Below are 17,051 nucleotides of genomic sequence, written 5' to 3' on the forward strand. Positions count from 1 at the left end.
TCCTATTTCCTTTAAACATAGTCAATATTTAAAAGAATTGCAACCTAAGGCATTATTCCTTCTTCTTTTTAACATCGATAGTAAATAATCCTGAATTAAATTCAGGATGTCTGCATTGCCTGGGGAGAGTTTAGAGTCTACACTCTCCCCAGGCAATGCAGACATCCTCATTTTTTTTTCATCAAGTATGGTAGCGAAATACAGTTTCTGTCGTATTTTATTTGGCATTTTGTAAATCCGTTGATTTCTGTTGGAAGACTCATTGCTCATTGCAAGGGGGGTTGGTTGTAGTCTTTTCGCTCGGATCTAGCCCTACTGTTGATACGGAGAACCAAGCGAAAAGACTACAACCAAACATAAACATTTCCGCTTCCGGTTTCCGTTTCAATGGGATTTACGGAACGCCAAATAAAACATGACAGAAACTGTATTTCGCTACGCTACTTGATGATGTTGTAAATACCGGAATAGTCCTTTAAACATGCGATGATCACGTGAACGCACAACTTTTTTTTTTTATCAGCCGATCCGCGGATCACTTGCGTCCCGAACCGTGGGGGTTGATCCGTACGGATCACGGGTAACCCGTGAACCGTTGCACCACTATTAAATACCAAAAAGGGGAGATTTCACTGTTTCCTTTTTGCATCTGGACCATCTTAGAACTGGTCCTGATTGAAAACCACTACACCTAGATGTTACATCTGGCACTGCTGCGTCAGTGCAATGTGTTTTACGGTAACGTGCGATTCACGTGACCGTACCTGTTTTCAGCGAGTTGCGTTTTGGTGAATAAACGGAGAGCACGCTCCAAGTAAGCTCTGGCTTCAGTCTCCGTTATTCAAACATAACATTGGCGACGAGAGATGGCTGATTGCTCCCTACCACCACCCTCCCCCTTCCTGGCCCTACCGGGAGAACCACCGGTGCCGTGGCCTCGCCGGATTTCCTCGTTCGAAACATATATTCTAGCTGCCGGCTTAGAAGATGTTTCGACAGTAAAGAAACGTGCACTCTTGCTGCACTGCCTAGGAGCGGAGGGACAGCGCATGTTTGGAACTCTCGGCAACGCAACAACTTACACAGATGCCGTGGAGCTACTAAAAGCACATTTCGCAGCCTCACAAAGTGCTCTGCTCCGTCGCGTCATATTCCGACGGAGGCACCAACGGTCGGGTGAGTCAGTGACGCAGTTTGTGGCGGATTTACGAGGTTTAGCTAGCTTGTGCAAGTTCGGGGCCTTACAGGACGAAATGAAAAGGGACCACCTGATACTGCACACGAACTGTGACAAAATAAGGGAAAGACTCCTACTGGAAAATGATGATTTAACATTAGCAGGAGCTCTACACCTTGCAGTTCAGGTTGAATCTGCTCTGGAATGTGCAGCTAGTTTATCCACCTCTTCCAACTCTCTAGCACTGGCCAAGGCAGCGGGCCCACTCGAGTCACGGGTGCCCCTCCTCCACGTGAGTGTAGACAGCAGCGAGGAGAACATATTACTAGCCTCTCAGTCACGTGACCACCCACACCAGCCATGTGGGAATTGTGGCTCTTCTGCGCACAATTCAAGAGCTCAGATCTGTCCTGCCCGTGGTAAAACCTGCTCCAACTGCGAGAAACTCAACCACTTTCACAAAGTCTGTAGGTCTGCCCCAGCTAAAGCCTCCCAGCCACCTACCACAATCATCCACAATGTTAGCTCAGGACGAGCGCCATTTAAAACATGCTCGTTGATGGTTGGTGATGTTACTCTACCGCTCCTCCTAGACACTGGAGCCACGGTGTCCCTCCTGAACTTGGCGACTTACACACAGTTTTTTTCCCACGAGCCACTGGGGCAGCCCACCACCACTCTGCGTGGCTATGCCAACTCAAAGATTGACATTGTGGGCTCCCTTCAGCTGCCTGTGAAATACGGAGAGAAGACACTGCCACTCTTCAGGTTCAATATTGCACGCCACGGGACCAACCTCCTTGGCCTCGACCTTTTCAACAGCCTCGGTTTCACTCTGCTAGACACCGCTGGCTCAGAGATTCACACTGTTACCATCCCCTGGCAGCAACAGTGGCCCATGCTGTTCAGCGGTGTGGGCTGCCTCGATGTTTTCGCCCACCAGCCCTTGTTAGACCCGCAGGTGACGCCTGTCATCCAGCCCCTCCGCCGCTCTCCTCTGGCCCTCCGCAATGACATCTCCTCTGAGCTACAGAGCATGCTCGATGGCGACATCATCGAGCAGGTGAATGCATCGCCCTGGATCTCCAACATTGTGGTGGCAAAGAAGAAGTCTGGGGGGCTGCGACTCTGCGTGGATCTAAGAGCGGTAAACAAGGCCATCATCCCAGACAAATACCCTTTGCCAACGATGGAGGAGCTCACCGCCCAGTTCCACGGGTCCACCACTTTCTCCAAATTAGACCTCCGCCAGGGTTACCTCCAGGTGCCACTACACCCTGAGAGCCGCAACCTCACCGCGTTTATCACCCACAAAGGGGTCTTCCGTTACAAACGCATGGCTTTTGGTCTAAGCTCTGCCCCCAGCTGCTTCCAAAAGATAATGGCCTCCATCTTCGCTGGGATCCCGGGTGTGGCCATCTACCTGGACGATATCGTGGTTCACGGGGCCACTGTCGAGAGCCACGACGAGCGCCTCCACAGAGTGTTCAGTGCACTGGCCAAGCACCACCTCACACTCAACGGCGAGAAGTGTGTCTTCGCTGCCCCGGCCATTGAGTTTGTGGGGTTCCGTCTCTCGGCTGATGGCATATACCCTCTCCACTCGAACACAGAGGCCATCCACCGTGTCCCGGAGCCCACCTCAGCCACTCAGTTGGCCTCCTTCCTGGGTATGACAGCATTCTACCTACGTTTCCTGCCACAGTACTCGGCCACGACTGCACCACTGCGACAGCTGCTGAAACATGGTGAGCCCTGGTTCTGGTCGTCTGCCTGCTCGGACGCTGTGCGCCTCCTGAAGTCCCAGCTCACCACACCACCGGTCCTGACGCACTTTGACCCAGCCAGCCCCACCCTCGTCACATGTGATGCCTCCGCCATGGCCATCGGTGCTGTGATGTCCCAGCTGCAAGGGGGTATGGAGAGGCCGATCGCCTTCGCCTCACGGGCTCTCAGCCCCACGGAACAGAGGTACTCGGTAGGGGAGCGGGAAGCCCTAGCGTGCCTCTGGGACGGACGGACCATCAGGCCCTCACCACCCTCCTAGCCACGTCTGGCACCGGCCACAAACCACTCCGTCTCCATCGTTGGGCCGACCGCCTGCAGCAGTACAACTTCCGCCTGCATTTCACGCCGGGTCGGGACAACGTGGTGGCTGACCTGCTGTCACGTGCAATCCCCAACTCACCCCCAGATCCATATTTGGCCCCCGGTCAGGACCAGGCCGAGCACGACCTCGTCCAGCTCCTCCACACACCCCTCCAGGAGACAGTGTCACTGAGGGAGATCCAGGACGCCTCAGCTGACGACCCCACCCTCTCTACACTCTCGACCTACATCAGACAGGGCTGGCCGGTGAGGGTACCAGATGAGATGCTCCCCTACTCCAGGGTCAGGGACGAACTGTCATGTTGGAACGACACTTGCATCGCTCGTGGGCTCTGCACTGTGGTCCCGAGTGCCCTTCGGGCGTGTGCCCTTGCTATGGCGCACGAGGGCCACTTGGGCATAGTCAAGCTCAAACAGCGGTGTCGCGACGTGGTGTGGTGGCCAGGCATCGATAGGGAAATCGAGACCCTGGTCAAGGACTGCACTGCTTGCCTTCTTAGTGGTAAGACCAGGGCCCCAGCCCCACCCCCGCCCATGCAACCACTGGACTGGCCATCCAAACCCTGGGAGCACCTACAACTTGACATCTGCGGCGAGCTGCTTGGAGTACCGCATCACCAGAGGTTCCTCGTCGTTTTCTACGACCTCCACTCTAAGTGGCCAGAGGTAGCGCCTGTGGGCTCGGTCACAGCCAAGGTGTTGGTTGACATTCTCGACTCTCTGTTCGCACGGTGGGGCCTGCCCGAGAGGATCACGACCGACAATGGTCCCCAGATGGTCTCCCACGAACTGTCCTCTTATCTGGAGGGGAAAGGAATACGCCACATTCGCACAGCATTCTACAACCCGGCTGCGAATGGGGGGGTGGAACGGTTGAACCAGTCATTGAAAAATGGCATCAGGGCCCATCTGGCACAAGGGTGCACACTCACCACCAGCCTCCTCCAAACGCTGCTGCATTACTGGGCCACCCGACACGCCACCACAGGAGTCTCCCCAGCCTCCCTTATGCTGGGGCGGGAGCTCCAGCTGCCTTTGGATAGGCTCCGCCCTACAGCAGTTTGGGCCCCAGCCCACCCGGTTCGAGCCGCCGTCGACACACGCCAGCGTCGGATGAAGGACCGTTTCGACAGGGCCCGACGTGCTAAGCCACCTGCCATCGCTGTTTTGGACTGGGTCAGGATTCGTCAACCTCATCGGGACAACAAGCTCCAGTCGGTTTGGTCGGACCCGGTCCAGGTCAGCCAACAGCTTAGCCCGGCTACATTCAGGCTCGCCGACGGCATACGCTGGCATGCTAACCGCCTGGGCAAGGTACACGGCCCCCCGAGCCCAGACCTGGTGGTGCCCGCTGCTAGAGTTCTGCCGGCTGCATGGTTAGAGGCTGCACCAATCCCAGCTCCTCCGGCCCAGCCCGACGGGCCAGTGGTTGTTGCTGCACCTGAACCCCGTCCAGCTCGGGCAAGCGGCAGGCCCCAGCACCTGCGTGACTTTGTGACTGAGTATCACTCCTAGTTCTGTGAGGGGGGGGGAATTGTTACATCTGGCACTGCTGCGTCAGTGCAATGTGTTTTACGGTAACGTGCGATTCACGTGACCGTACCTGTTTTCAGCGAGATGCGTTTTGGTGAATAAACGGAGAGCACGCTCCAAGTAAGCTCTGGCTTCAGTCTCCGTTATTCAAACATAACACTAGACTCTTCAAATCCGGACAAGATTATCACACTGAGGCTATACATTATATAAAACATAGTTTCAGATTTGTGAAACCTTTTCCCTATTTGTGAAAATGTCTTTATTGCATTTTCACAAATAGAGAAAAGGTTTCATGAATCTGAAACTATGTGTTATATGATGTATAGCCTCACTGTGATAATCTAGTCCAGATTTGAAGAGTGTAGGTGTAGTGGTTTTCAATCGAACACACGGGTAGCTTTACTTCCGCACGAAACTCTGAGCGAAAACTCCGACCCAACAGAGTGTTCAAAGCACTTTCCTCCGTCCGAACCTCCCGGAAACTCTGACTGTTTTGAAGGCGGCACAAAATCTGGCCCCAGTTGCCAAACGGAAGTAGAATCATAAGAGCCTCATGAGGTGTCGTTGAACATAGCCTATTTGTGAATCTAAATAAATAGATTTGCAAATGAAAAAAAATCTATTTTCGATACGTTTTACAACTTAAGATCACCATGTCCAGTATTCAAAATTCAAAACAATGATTCACAAATAGGCTATGTTCTATTTTTTTGGCAAGCGGAGCCAGCCAGTCCTCTACTAGTGTGCAAATTAGCCATGTGTGCCAAACAGAAGAAAGACGCAATGTATAGAACTGATTGTTGTGCATTGTTGTTCATAGGTAGGCCGCAGGGTTACTGCAGGGTTAGTTGTGGTTGGTTGTGGTTGTGGCCAAACATCACCTGCCGTGGTGATGTTTGGCTTGTTGTGGGCTTTGTCTATGTGTTTAATGATGTATCTGTCTGATCGTATTAGCTGTAGATGGGTGGTTAAATAATGTCACAAGATCGGTCATACTGCAGGCTCTCATTTGCAAGTGCACTGATTGTGTGCCCGTCTCCGATATGCTATATACCTGGCATTTATTCAGTTCATTGTACTTCTGAGTGCGCAAGAATGGTGCCAATTATTGTCGTGTTTGCATTGTAATGCACAACTTTGCCTCTCCCTGTTATAAAATAACGTGCATTTCAACAACTTTAGCCAATGCAGGCTCCTATGTCAGTGTTGCTTTACAAGTGTTTTAAGTGTGTGTGTGTGTGTGTGTGTGTGTGTGTGTGTGTGTGTGTGTGTGTGTGTGTGTGTGTGTGTGTGTGTGTGCACGCGTGTGTGTGTGTTGTCATGTAGGCTATCATGCTGGCTTGCATCCATGAAATGTTGTAATGTTATGGCCTAGGCTACTGCATGTTGATAACATTTAGATCGGTGTTGCGCAACAATCTGGGGACGAGGACATCCCCGAATATTGACGGGTATTTCGCACACTGCAATCTCAATATATAGCCTAACATATAAAAATATAACATTGTACTAGACACAAATGTATTTTACACTAGCTAGTGGTGGTCAATACATTGTAGTGTATTATACTGTAGAGAAACTAGTAAAGTCAACACAGCTTTATGTTACGGCGTAACATGGCAGGCACTGCAGCTCTCGATGCATTACTTTAGTCTGGCATTTGTCAAACGTAGTGGTCACGTAAAAATGAGGGAGGGGCTCGTTTTGCATACCTAATAGCCGCGGCTATTAGGTATGCAAAAGCAGCTAATCGTCCGCGGCTAAATCGTCTAAGCCGCGGTCTAGAGCGTTTAAACCGGCCGTGTCCGGCCGGTTTAGCACTTTTACCGCGCCATTCTAGGGCCGGATTATGGCCTTCTTGGCTTTCCATACCGCCGGCGTGGCCGTCGAAGGGCCAGACGTCGGAGGGCGGCGGAGGATGGGGTGCCCGAACGGCGCTCCAGCGCCCCCCTACGGCAGAAACTGGTGGGGGCCCCGATGGAGGTGGTCCCCGACAACACCCCCAGGACCTCTACAGACTGTTGGAGACGGGCGTCCCAACCAGGGAGGAAGGCTGCGCCGCAACAGGGCCTCCACCGGCAGGGGCCAAGACGGCGGCGCCGGCCCCCTGAACACTTGGGACTACGTGTTGGGTGTTGGGGTCGACGGTACGTCTGACCCCTAAGGTGGGGGCTGTGTGGCGACTCCTCCGGGGTCGCCCAGGGGATCCTGGGAATTGGGGTTGTCAGTTGACAAAAGGGGCTTTTGTCAACTTGTTTTGTTGTTCGGTTAAGTTGGGTTAACGGGTTTGGGGGTTTTATTGGTTGTGTGTTAATTGTGTGTTGTTCCATTGTTGCGTGATGTGTAGTGTGATCGGGACCATTAGTGAGTGTTGTGCGTGTTGGTCAGGTGTGTTGTGTTTCTGTTATGTTCGGTGGTCGTTAATAAAGGCAGTCCGTAGTCGTGCAGTGTATGGGCCACAGAACTTTATAATTGATTGAACCTGGGCTCCCGTCTCGTCCTTCCCGTGCTGCTCGCCACAATATTCTTTATTTTGCTGATCACTTTAGGGTTAGGGACGGGTTAGGGTTTTTTATCCCGACAAAAGCCTCGTAAGGACAGTTCCTCTGCATCTCTCTCGTAGATCGCACCATCTTTCAACGTCTTTGTTTAATATGAATGCATCACCTTCTCTCACATGATCAGCAGCTCGCGGATTTCAATATCTCTCCAGTAAGAACTGTTCATGATGATATCGCTGCGTTGTCTCAGTGGAGACAGTGCAGCAATACCTCTACCCAACGTGATCAGGCATGACATTTACGTGATTAGGGCATACACTTTTTTAAATGTACGTCTTTTAAGAGTCATCTAGTGCTTGGTAGGCATATGACTAAGCCAGCTGACAGGCCTGCGTCGCAGTTCCAGATGCACTTTCATCAATCAATTACTTGATCTAGCCTTTGATAATGTTCTGGCCCGCCACCTACTGGCTGGAAAAAAGATAGGCCCGAGGCCAAACTTAGTTGCCGACCCCTGGTCTAAAGTGAACTTGCAGCAAGCACTAAGAAGCGATCTTAACACCCATTCTAACATTTGCATTACGATATATTATACATTATAAACATCCCCTAATAAATTCTCGCTCATGTTCAACCATCGCAAGCATTTCTAATAACTGATTCATCTGATTAAGCAAAGAAGCGCAAAGAGGTCCCTGCTGTTTTCCCGGTTTTATGTCCTAGCCTACGCAATTCTGAGGGGCGTTTCCTGAACGCTCTTATATCGGAAGAAGGGAAGGTTTCCGAACCTCCAAGCTGTTTTGAAGGCGGCATTGATAATAGAGTTGCCCAGTTGATGAAGTATGGTTTACTAGTGACGCGCATGAACATGGCGGAACATGAACGTTTTACTTAATATAAAAAAATCAACCATCATATCACATACTTTACTATTGATTGACGTTGGAACCGTCTATTGGCATCGACTTTGCTCAGTTTTAAACGTTGTGTACTGGTAAACAAGCTCTAGTGTAGCCTTCCATACAGTGACAATACAATGTGCTTCTCATAAATAAAAGCAAAAGGATACAAGGAAGTAAAGGGGTTCGAACTTGAAACAGATCCTTAATTCTGAAAAACGGCTGTTAAGAACTATTAGATTCCGAACACAATGCACATGAACGGTCGCTGTCGGGATCATGCGTAAGCGTCACCACTGACGAGGCATCTCATTATCATCAGGACCATGAACGCGCCTATAGCTTATGTAGATGTTGATTGCTTATGCATATGTTTACTGTCTAAATGCTTTGCTTTTTGCTTGTAATATCGCTATTCTAACACTAAATTTGGTTCCTACGCATGGCCTTTATTTACGTGCTTATATTTAGTTTTATAAATGAAGCTCCAGGTCTCTAGCTTAACCCACTGGTCAAAGCTCATTTCACAAAGCCAGTTCTACTGCTCTGTTGTCCCCAAACTCTCCACATCAGTCTCCACAATGGCGATTATCTTATCTCATTCTGTGCCACCACAATTTTCTGCAGAAACTCCTTTTAACATCAACTTCCAAGCCAAATTAATTAATCAAAAAAGTTTTAAACTTACCATATTGCCCTCAAAATTCAAACAATTTGTGAAATCTTCTACATATTATAATTTTTAATTAATTAATATAATGTAATAATTATTGAATTAATATACAATGGACAAACTTAGGGGAGTTGGAGATACCATAGTAGTAATACTACTATTACTACTAATTGTTATTATACCAAGGCCCCTGGAACCCAATGTTTTTATGGGTCAAATGGAAACTTAATTTAATGGACGGATGTTTTCCTGCCAAAACTGGGTTTGGGTGGCAGGAAGGCATTTAGTGCATCTTTCACTTAATTCGAATCACAACACCAGTTTGGCTTAAACACCAGTTTAAGCCAAAGATTCCAACCTTACATATTTTATTACATTTTTTAACATACACTTTTTTACATATTTTCTTTTCTTTAGTAAGAACAAACAATAATGTTAAAAAATCTAATCAAATTTATATAAAATACATAAATGATATTCACAAAATATAAACTTTATAAAATTCATTTTTTTCCCAGAATTAAAAAAACTGTAAAAGTCGTTTTTTCAATCGTTTTTTTCACGTTTTCCTGGAAATTTTGTAAAAATGATTCACGTTAGAAGCAAAACATTTACTTTGAAATCACTTAAATTAAATAAGTGTTATTGAATGGTAGAACCGCCCCCCCCCCCCCCCCCATTATATAGTTAAACATTAAAGAACTAAAACAAATCAAACAAAGTAAACCAACGTGAATAAAAAATAACTGAAATATAATGTTGTTACATATTTAATGAGCCGATTGAGAGGGGGTGTGGTCAGGGGGGAGAGCTAGTGTTCAGTGGGAGGGTGTGTGTTCGGTATAGAGGGGGTTGGGTTGTGTTTATTGGGAAGGCGATGTGGCCTCAAAGCAAGGCAGTAAAAGAAGGTCACTTACAGGGTTAGCTAAGAATTTAAGCTTGTTTACCCATTTTGTGTTCCTTCCAGGGGTTGGACCAGAGCAGCGAGACCACTTTTCTGTCAATCGGTTCAGTGACCCCCTTACTTACACAGTAAGCCTATGGGCACTGATGTCAATTCAAGGTTGGCTGAGCATTAGCTCCACAACTCAACTTAATACACCTTCCAGATATATCAAACATGACTCTATTTAGGCGTGTATATCTGGAATATCCTACATTAAAAAGTTGAATTCCAAAAACGAGAATGCAGTTTATTTTACCCACAGTTACAACAACACTTTTTTGCTCAGAATAACCATTTCTTCTCATCGCAATGGATTTGAAGAAACTGGCATTTGGAAAAAAAAAATAAGGCTGCAGCAAATGTTTCTAGAATAAGCCAAATTTTCGTTTTGGAAATTTCTCTTCATATAGTTTATTCTGGATATACACATGTAATGATTAATTTTGGCATAATCTGGAAGTTTTAATCTACATAATGCTAACCGGTCCCAGGTATGTACTGGGGGATCAATGAACTGATCTCAATGCTTTTGTATAACCCTCGGAAGGATAGCAAAAGGCCAAAAAAGCCTGAATATTGCCACATTTAATTAATATTTGGCAACATTTTAGGGTTAAAAATGTCTAATCATTTTTGGCAAGGTTTGTTAGATAGATTTATGCTTCCATACTTAAACAATCAGAAAATACAAAACATATAAAAACTGTTGGGAGAATGCTGGAGAAAACAGTATTGGTAGCTCACCAGCTTGCGGAAGTCCCCAATCAAAGATCTGTGCTACCAAACTTGGTAGTGTACATTGAGCCAAGGACAGGGAGCAAAAGTTTGTCCTTCCTGGAGAGGTTTGTCATCAGATGTAACAGCATGCCCACATCATTACTTAAGTTGCCACAGCGGCTAGCTATGGTTGCCTTCCTTATCAAGCCAAGCTTCTCATTAGACAGTAAATCCTTCTGTCCAAGGGCAATACTTTTAACATATTCCCACCTTCAGTTAAAGGAAGTAATTTTGTACTTTCAATTAAATTCAGTACTTTAGTAGTGTCAGTTAACGGAAGTACTTTAGTAGTTTCAATTAAACAAAGTTCTTAGGTACATTTAGTTAGAGGAAGTACTAAATAACAACTATTGCAATAATTATTTTGATCAAAGTCAACTGGAGGTCTTCCTCCAAGGTTTTGTCTTTGCTCTTCATATAAGCTAGTGTTTCCCTGAAATGGCTAGCGGCTAACAGTTGGCTCCAAACAACTAGTGGCTAACAGCTAGTGAGTGTTGTTTGAGGGTGTAGTAAGATAATCAAAAGCTGTATTTTGTTCCTAGCATTGTTCCTAGTTTTATCTCCCTCGATATATTCATCATTTTATTTCCAAATTATCTCTAGCAACTATCTGCTAGGGCCTGCTCGCCGGAGCTCTGGAAACATGAGGGTGCATCATTGATGCCTCTCATTCCTTCCTCACGCTACATTAGCCTTTTAAGTGTTTATCTTTTGATTGTGGTGGAACACAATGATTACATGTGTTTCATTCGTTAGTTAGGTTCATCTTTACTATAATTTTGTAGTATATACAAATCCATAGACTGTATATTATTTTCCAATCTTCAGATAACCTCCACAATCCCTCATTACCTTTACTTAACAACAGCAAGTGACTCGAAGCTAGCAGCTAGAAGCTAGTAGCTAACAGCTAGCATCTAAAGCTAGTGGCTAACAGTTTGTGGCTGACACCAGTGATCCTATTAGCTTGTGTTTTGTGTTATTTAGCATTAGCTTCACTCAAAGTGTCAGTATTAGTGGGAGGGGTCAGAGGCTGGGTTTAGTTCAGGAGTCCTTTACTTCTGAATAGCGGTGAGGTCCCGAAGCAGCTCAGAGTTCAGGGGTCCATCACTTGTTCTTGATGGCGGCGAGGTCCGGCTGCAGCTCAGAGAAGGTGAATCGGTGTGAGGGGTGTTGGGGTCCATCACTTCTTCTGGAGGGCAGTGAGGTCCTGCAGCAGCTCAGAGTTCAGGGATCCATCACTTCTTCTTGATGGCGGCGAGGTCCCGCTGCAGCTCAGAGAAATTGGGTCGCTCCTCGGCGCTGTAGCGCCAACATCTCTCGATCATGCGGAACACGTCGTCTGGGCAACGCTCAGGGCGTGACATCCTGTAGCCTAGCAACGGGGCAAACAGTATTGTCAGATGGCTGCACTACGCACGGAAACCCTAAGAACGAATCTAATTGAAACTCACCTTTCTCAACCTGCTCCCTCGCCTGCTGGTTGGTCATGCCGGGGTAAGGACACACCCCCAGGCTGAAGGTCTCCCATAGCAACACACCGAAGCTCCACACGTCACTCTCTGAGCTGTACCGCCCTGAGGATTGAAACAAACACCCTCAATCATAGCCGTAAAGACAAACAAAACAAACACCCTCACTCTGAGCCGTAAAGACAAACAAAACAAACACCCTCACTCTGAGCCGTAAAGACAAACAAAACAAACACCCTCACTCTCTGAGCTGTTCCTGATGACTAAACAATATTTGAATTCCATTCAAAAAGCTTTATGGACCACTGTTACTAAAGCATTATTTATCTTTATGTTTTCTTTCCCTAAGAGAGTTTTCTATTTTGTTAATGCATAATTATAAAAAAATATTTATAAAAAAAAGAAATATTCTATATATATTTTTATACAGCCCTATTGTTGTTGTAACCATACAGTGCTGGGGGAAACACTGGGGGTGTAACGGTACACAAAAGTCACGGTTCGATACGTACCTCGGTTTTGAAGTCACGGTACGGTACAGGGGTCTCATTTATAAAACTGTGCGTGGGATCGTTACTAAAAGTGTACGTACGCCCAAAAGCCAAGTTTTGCGTGCGCCAAAAAATATTCAGACTTATAAAACCCTGCGTACGCATACCTCGAAGCAATCTTTGCTTTATAAATCCCAGAGTGCCTTCAAGTGTGCGCAGCTGAATCAGCTTCAATTCCGAATCAATACCGCCCTGTACACGCCCCTTTTTAACCATAAGTGGTCAATGCAAACAACCTCATGAATGCGATCTGCATATAAAACAGACTCAGATGGCGGTGGCAGAAGGACTGAGAAAAGCAAAAAAGCGAAATTTCACGGAGGTTGAAGTGGAGACACTTGTGGGTGAGGTGGAGCCCCGAAAAGTAGTTTTGTTCAGCGGTCACGGGATTGGGATCACTAACAACAAAAAGCAGAGTGAGTGGCAACATGTTGCTGCAGCAGTGAACTCTGTCAGTGGCACGGAGTGCACAGTCCCAGAATTAAAAAAGAAGTGGTCTGACATAAAAGGTACATATTTTTATGTACCAATAAATCGTTATGGTCCCTGAAGACCCTCTCCCTCCGAATCCTGCCATTTGCATGGTCCTCCAGTAGTGCCAGCAGTGCCATGGTGCAGCATTACGCACGGGGCTCACTGCTGTATATATAGGGTTACGGTAATAAGACTGACCGAGAACACCTTGGATAATCAGTTTGTAATCACCCACGTAAAATGTTCTTGAACATAACACCTTTTTAATGCCTGATTTGTCATGAAAAGCATCAAGAGGAACGGCCAATAATATAACAATTGTGATGAGGAGTATGTGGCTTGGTTTTCCACACTTGGGATTTAATAGACATTTGATTATGTGTTTACAGTGTCACATAAAAATATTATGTTATTGACACATGTTGGACAGATGGTCGCGCCATCAGTGGACAGTATGCATACTGTGATGGGATTAAATATAGAGAATTTAGATTTTGAATTTTCTTTTCGATTCTAAGGAGATGTTTCTGGGGTTATAACTGAGAAATAACGCAGTTGACTTAAATTATTCTGATTACATAGATTTAACGCATGATACGGGTTGAAATTAAACGTATGAAGGGCGATGATAAAACATAATCGTTCTTCTCACTCTACATTTCTTCAGTCTGACTTCAGTTCACCACCACACCGTCTGTGCCGCCAAGTCTCCTTTTCCTCCAAACCATGCGTACGCATGGGTCAGAGTTTGCTTAGGGCTGCGCACATTCTCCCGTCATGTTAGATTTTTATAGAGCACAACCTTGCCGTGGAAAGTCACGTACGCCACTTTCAGCCCTGTTTTGTGCGTACGCAACGGTTATAAATGAGACCCCAGGACGGTACGGTTCATAGTTAAGAGGAATTTTTTTGTCAACAACGGAGAATGGCCGTAGATCAGCAGCAATGAAAACACCAATAAACTTAGTTATGGCATTTACATTTCTGAATTCCCAGAGAGGGAAGGGTTTGCACAGCGCGTTTTTACTTTTAACAGCAACGGTGATAGTAACACCTGGATGCTGCCTTTTCAAATGCGTGTGCATGTTGAAGTGCTGTACGTAGACACGGAGAGCCCTCTCCGTAGCTTACGTGCGCATCCAATATTTTTTAACTATCCGTCGACGCCATGGACCTATTGGTCAACGCAACGGAGACGGCAACGTCTGTGATTGGTCCTCTAACAAAATCATTTCCGGAATCACTTCTCCGGTTTGACTTTGCACCTTAATTACTTTGTACATTTTTTACTTTGCACCTTAAGGACCAATAAAACACCAAATAAGATTTGAAAAGCTTTCGAAGTTTATTTACAACACTGCTTACATGGTTATTAGTCAACATATAAGATCGATCTGGCAGCGAATTGCATTGCGTATCTGACATCCCGACAGAGAGCTGCTGAGGGGTCTCCGTAGTTACGTATACTAGGAGTATACTACTCCTAGTTAGTCGGAGTAGTATACTTTGGCTAAACGGTCCGGGGGGAAATCCGACTTCAAGTTTTAAATTCTGCATCGCAAAACAAGCCTTTACATTCACCATATTAACGTTATGTACGCCACAATTAAGCACCGCGGTCCACCTCTGTACAAATACGTGTATCGTTACACCCCTACTAAACAAACAAAGAAGTTATGGAACCTAACTGTGGATAAGGTTCCTTACTGTAGTTGAGTCCTTACTGTATTTGAAGGCTCCTTGTTAAGGCTCCATACTGTAGTTAAGGCTCCTTACCGTAGTTAAGGGCTTCGGGGGCGGTCCACTTGATAGGGATCTGCTTGAGGCCAGAGGAAGAGTAAACCCCGTCGTCTTCCTGACGGGACATCCCAAAGTCACTGATCTTCAGGATGTCTCGCCCACTTCCTCCACTGAAGCTTCGCCCACCCCCACTTACCCCGCCCCCCTCTGCCCCAACCAAGCAGTTCCTGGCGGCCAGATCCCTGAGGGAGAACAAGCTTTATTAATATCATCCCTGAAAGACCAAGAAACCTTATTAGTATAGGTGATATCTTAGCCAGAAGGGACACATTCCCTCACGGCACCCTGGGATGAAGGCAAAGAGTCTAGAAGACAGGGTATGTTAGCCAGATGAGGTTCCTAGTGCCCCTACACCTCTTAGTATTGGGGTGCCCCGTAGTGTCTCAACGTATAAAACCCACAGGTGGAGGCACCACAAATCTCCAGAAGTCATATTATTTATTCAACTTCCTCAGATATGAGTGGGAACCTTTGACTTTAATAAATCGGAAGAGCTCAAAATGGATTTATTGAATATCAAATTGCTTTCCACTGAAGCACTCTAAAGCACACACAATTTGAATGAATTGTTGCAAGTCGCTTTCGATAAATGCGGTACACAGCTTGCTTAATGCCTTTAATGTAAATGTAATAGACTTTATACATATTCATTATTGATTGATAGTATTGATGAACATGAATAACCTGTGTATACAGTTGTTGGCTTGCAGTGACATGATTCCTGTTGATGACTGATTCATTGTATTGATGAACTTGTATTACCTGTGTATACAGTTGTTGGCTTGCAGTGACATGATTCCTGTTGATGACTGATTCATTGTATTGATGAACTTGTATTACCTGTGTATACAGTTGTTGGCTTGCAGTGACATGATTCCTGTTGATGACTGATTCATTGTATTGATGAACTTGTATTACCTGTGTATACAGTTGTTGGCTTGCAGTGACATGATTCCTGTTGATGACTGATTCATTGTATTGATGAACTTTTATTACCTGTGTATACAGTTGTTGGCTTGCAGATAAGCCATCCCTGCTGCAGCATCCAGAGCAAACTTGACGAGCTGCTTTGTCTTCAGCTCATCCCTCTTCTTCCTCAGGAATGACAAGAAGTCCCCACCTACAAAGACAACCATCTTTTAGCACCAACAACCTGACTATGAAAGGCCACCTTTAATCCTTAACATGAACACCTAACCTTTAACCCTTAACATGAACACCTAACCTTAACATGAAAACATAACCTTAACATGAACACCTAACCTTAACCCTTAACATGAAAACATAACCTTAACCCTTAACATGAACATCTAACCCTAACATGAACACCTAGTCTTAACCCTTAACATGAAAATATGACCTTAACCTTCAACATGAACACCTAACCTTAACCATTAACATGAAAACCTAACCTTAACCCTTAACATGAACACCTAACCTTAACATGAAAACATAACCTTTACCCTTAACATGAACACCTAACCTTACCCCTTAACATGAACACCTAACCCTTAACATGAACACCTAACATTAACCCTTAACATGAAAACATAACCTTAACCTTCAACATGAACAACTAACCTTAACCCTTAACATGAACACCTAGGCTTAACCCTTAACATGAAAACATGACCTTAACCTTCAACATGAACACCTTACCTTAACCCTTAACATGAACACCTAGTCTTAACCCTTAACATGAAAACATGACCTTAATCTTCAACATGAACAACTAACCTTCACCCTTAACAATAACACCTAACCTTTAACAAACACTGAATGCTTAACCCTTAACATGAACACCAAACTTTAACATTAGAAAATAACCTTAAGCCTTAACATGAACGACTAACCTTTAACAAACAGTAAAGGCTTAACCCTTAACATGGACTAACCTTTAACAAATACTGAAGGCTTAACCCTTGATATCAACACCAAACTTTAACATCAACTCCTCACGTTAAACCCTTAACCTTTAACATAAACACCTAACCTGTAACATTTAACCCTAAAAATCAACACCTAACATATAACTCTTAACATGAATACTTAACCTTTAACCCTTAAAATTTGGTGTGGGACATCCATCTGACATGAAACCTAATCCCTTACCATGAACACCTGACCCTAACATTT

General features: G+C 45.7%; 1 protein-coding gene across 3 annotated transcripts in view; it reads right to left on the minus strand.

The window, feature by feature from the left end:
- Nucleotides 1-9,547: 9,547 nt before the first annotated feature.
- Nucleotides 9,548-17,051, minus strand: part of fer (fer (fps/fes related) tyrosine kinase) — a 29,537-nt gene continuing 22,033 nt past the window's right edge. For all 3 annotated transcript variants that reach the window (XM_079755581.1, XM_079755579.1, XM_079755580.1), the window contains exons 17-20: nucleotides 15,912-16,035; nucleotides 14,892-15,097; nucleotides 12,073-12,195; nucleotides 9,548-11,993 (exon numbers count right to left, since the gene is read on the minus strand). In XM_079755581.1, the coding sequence (XP_079611707.1) occupies nucleotides 11,857-11,993; nucleotides 12,073-12,195; nucleotides 14,892-15,097; nucleotides 15,912-16,035 (590 nt within the window). In that variant the 3' untranslated portion in view covers nucleotides 9,548-11,856. The remainder of the gene's footprint in view (nucleotides 11,994-12,072; nucleotides 12,196-14,891; nucleotides 15,098-15,911; nucleotides 16,036-17,051) is intronic.

This window comes from Pollachius pollachius, assembly GCF_949987615.1.
Source record: "Pollachius pollachius genome assembly, chromosome: 18".
NCBI lineage: Eukaryota > Metazoa > Chordata > Actinopteri > Gadiformes > Gadidae > Pollachius > Pollachius pollachius.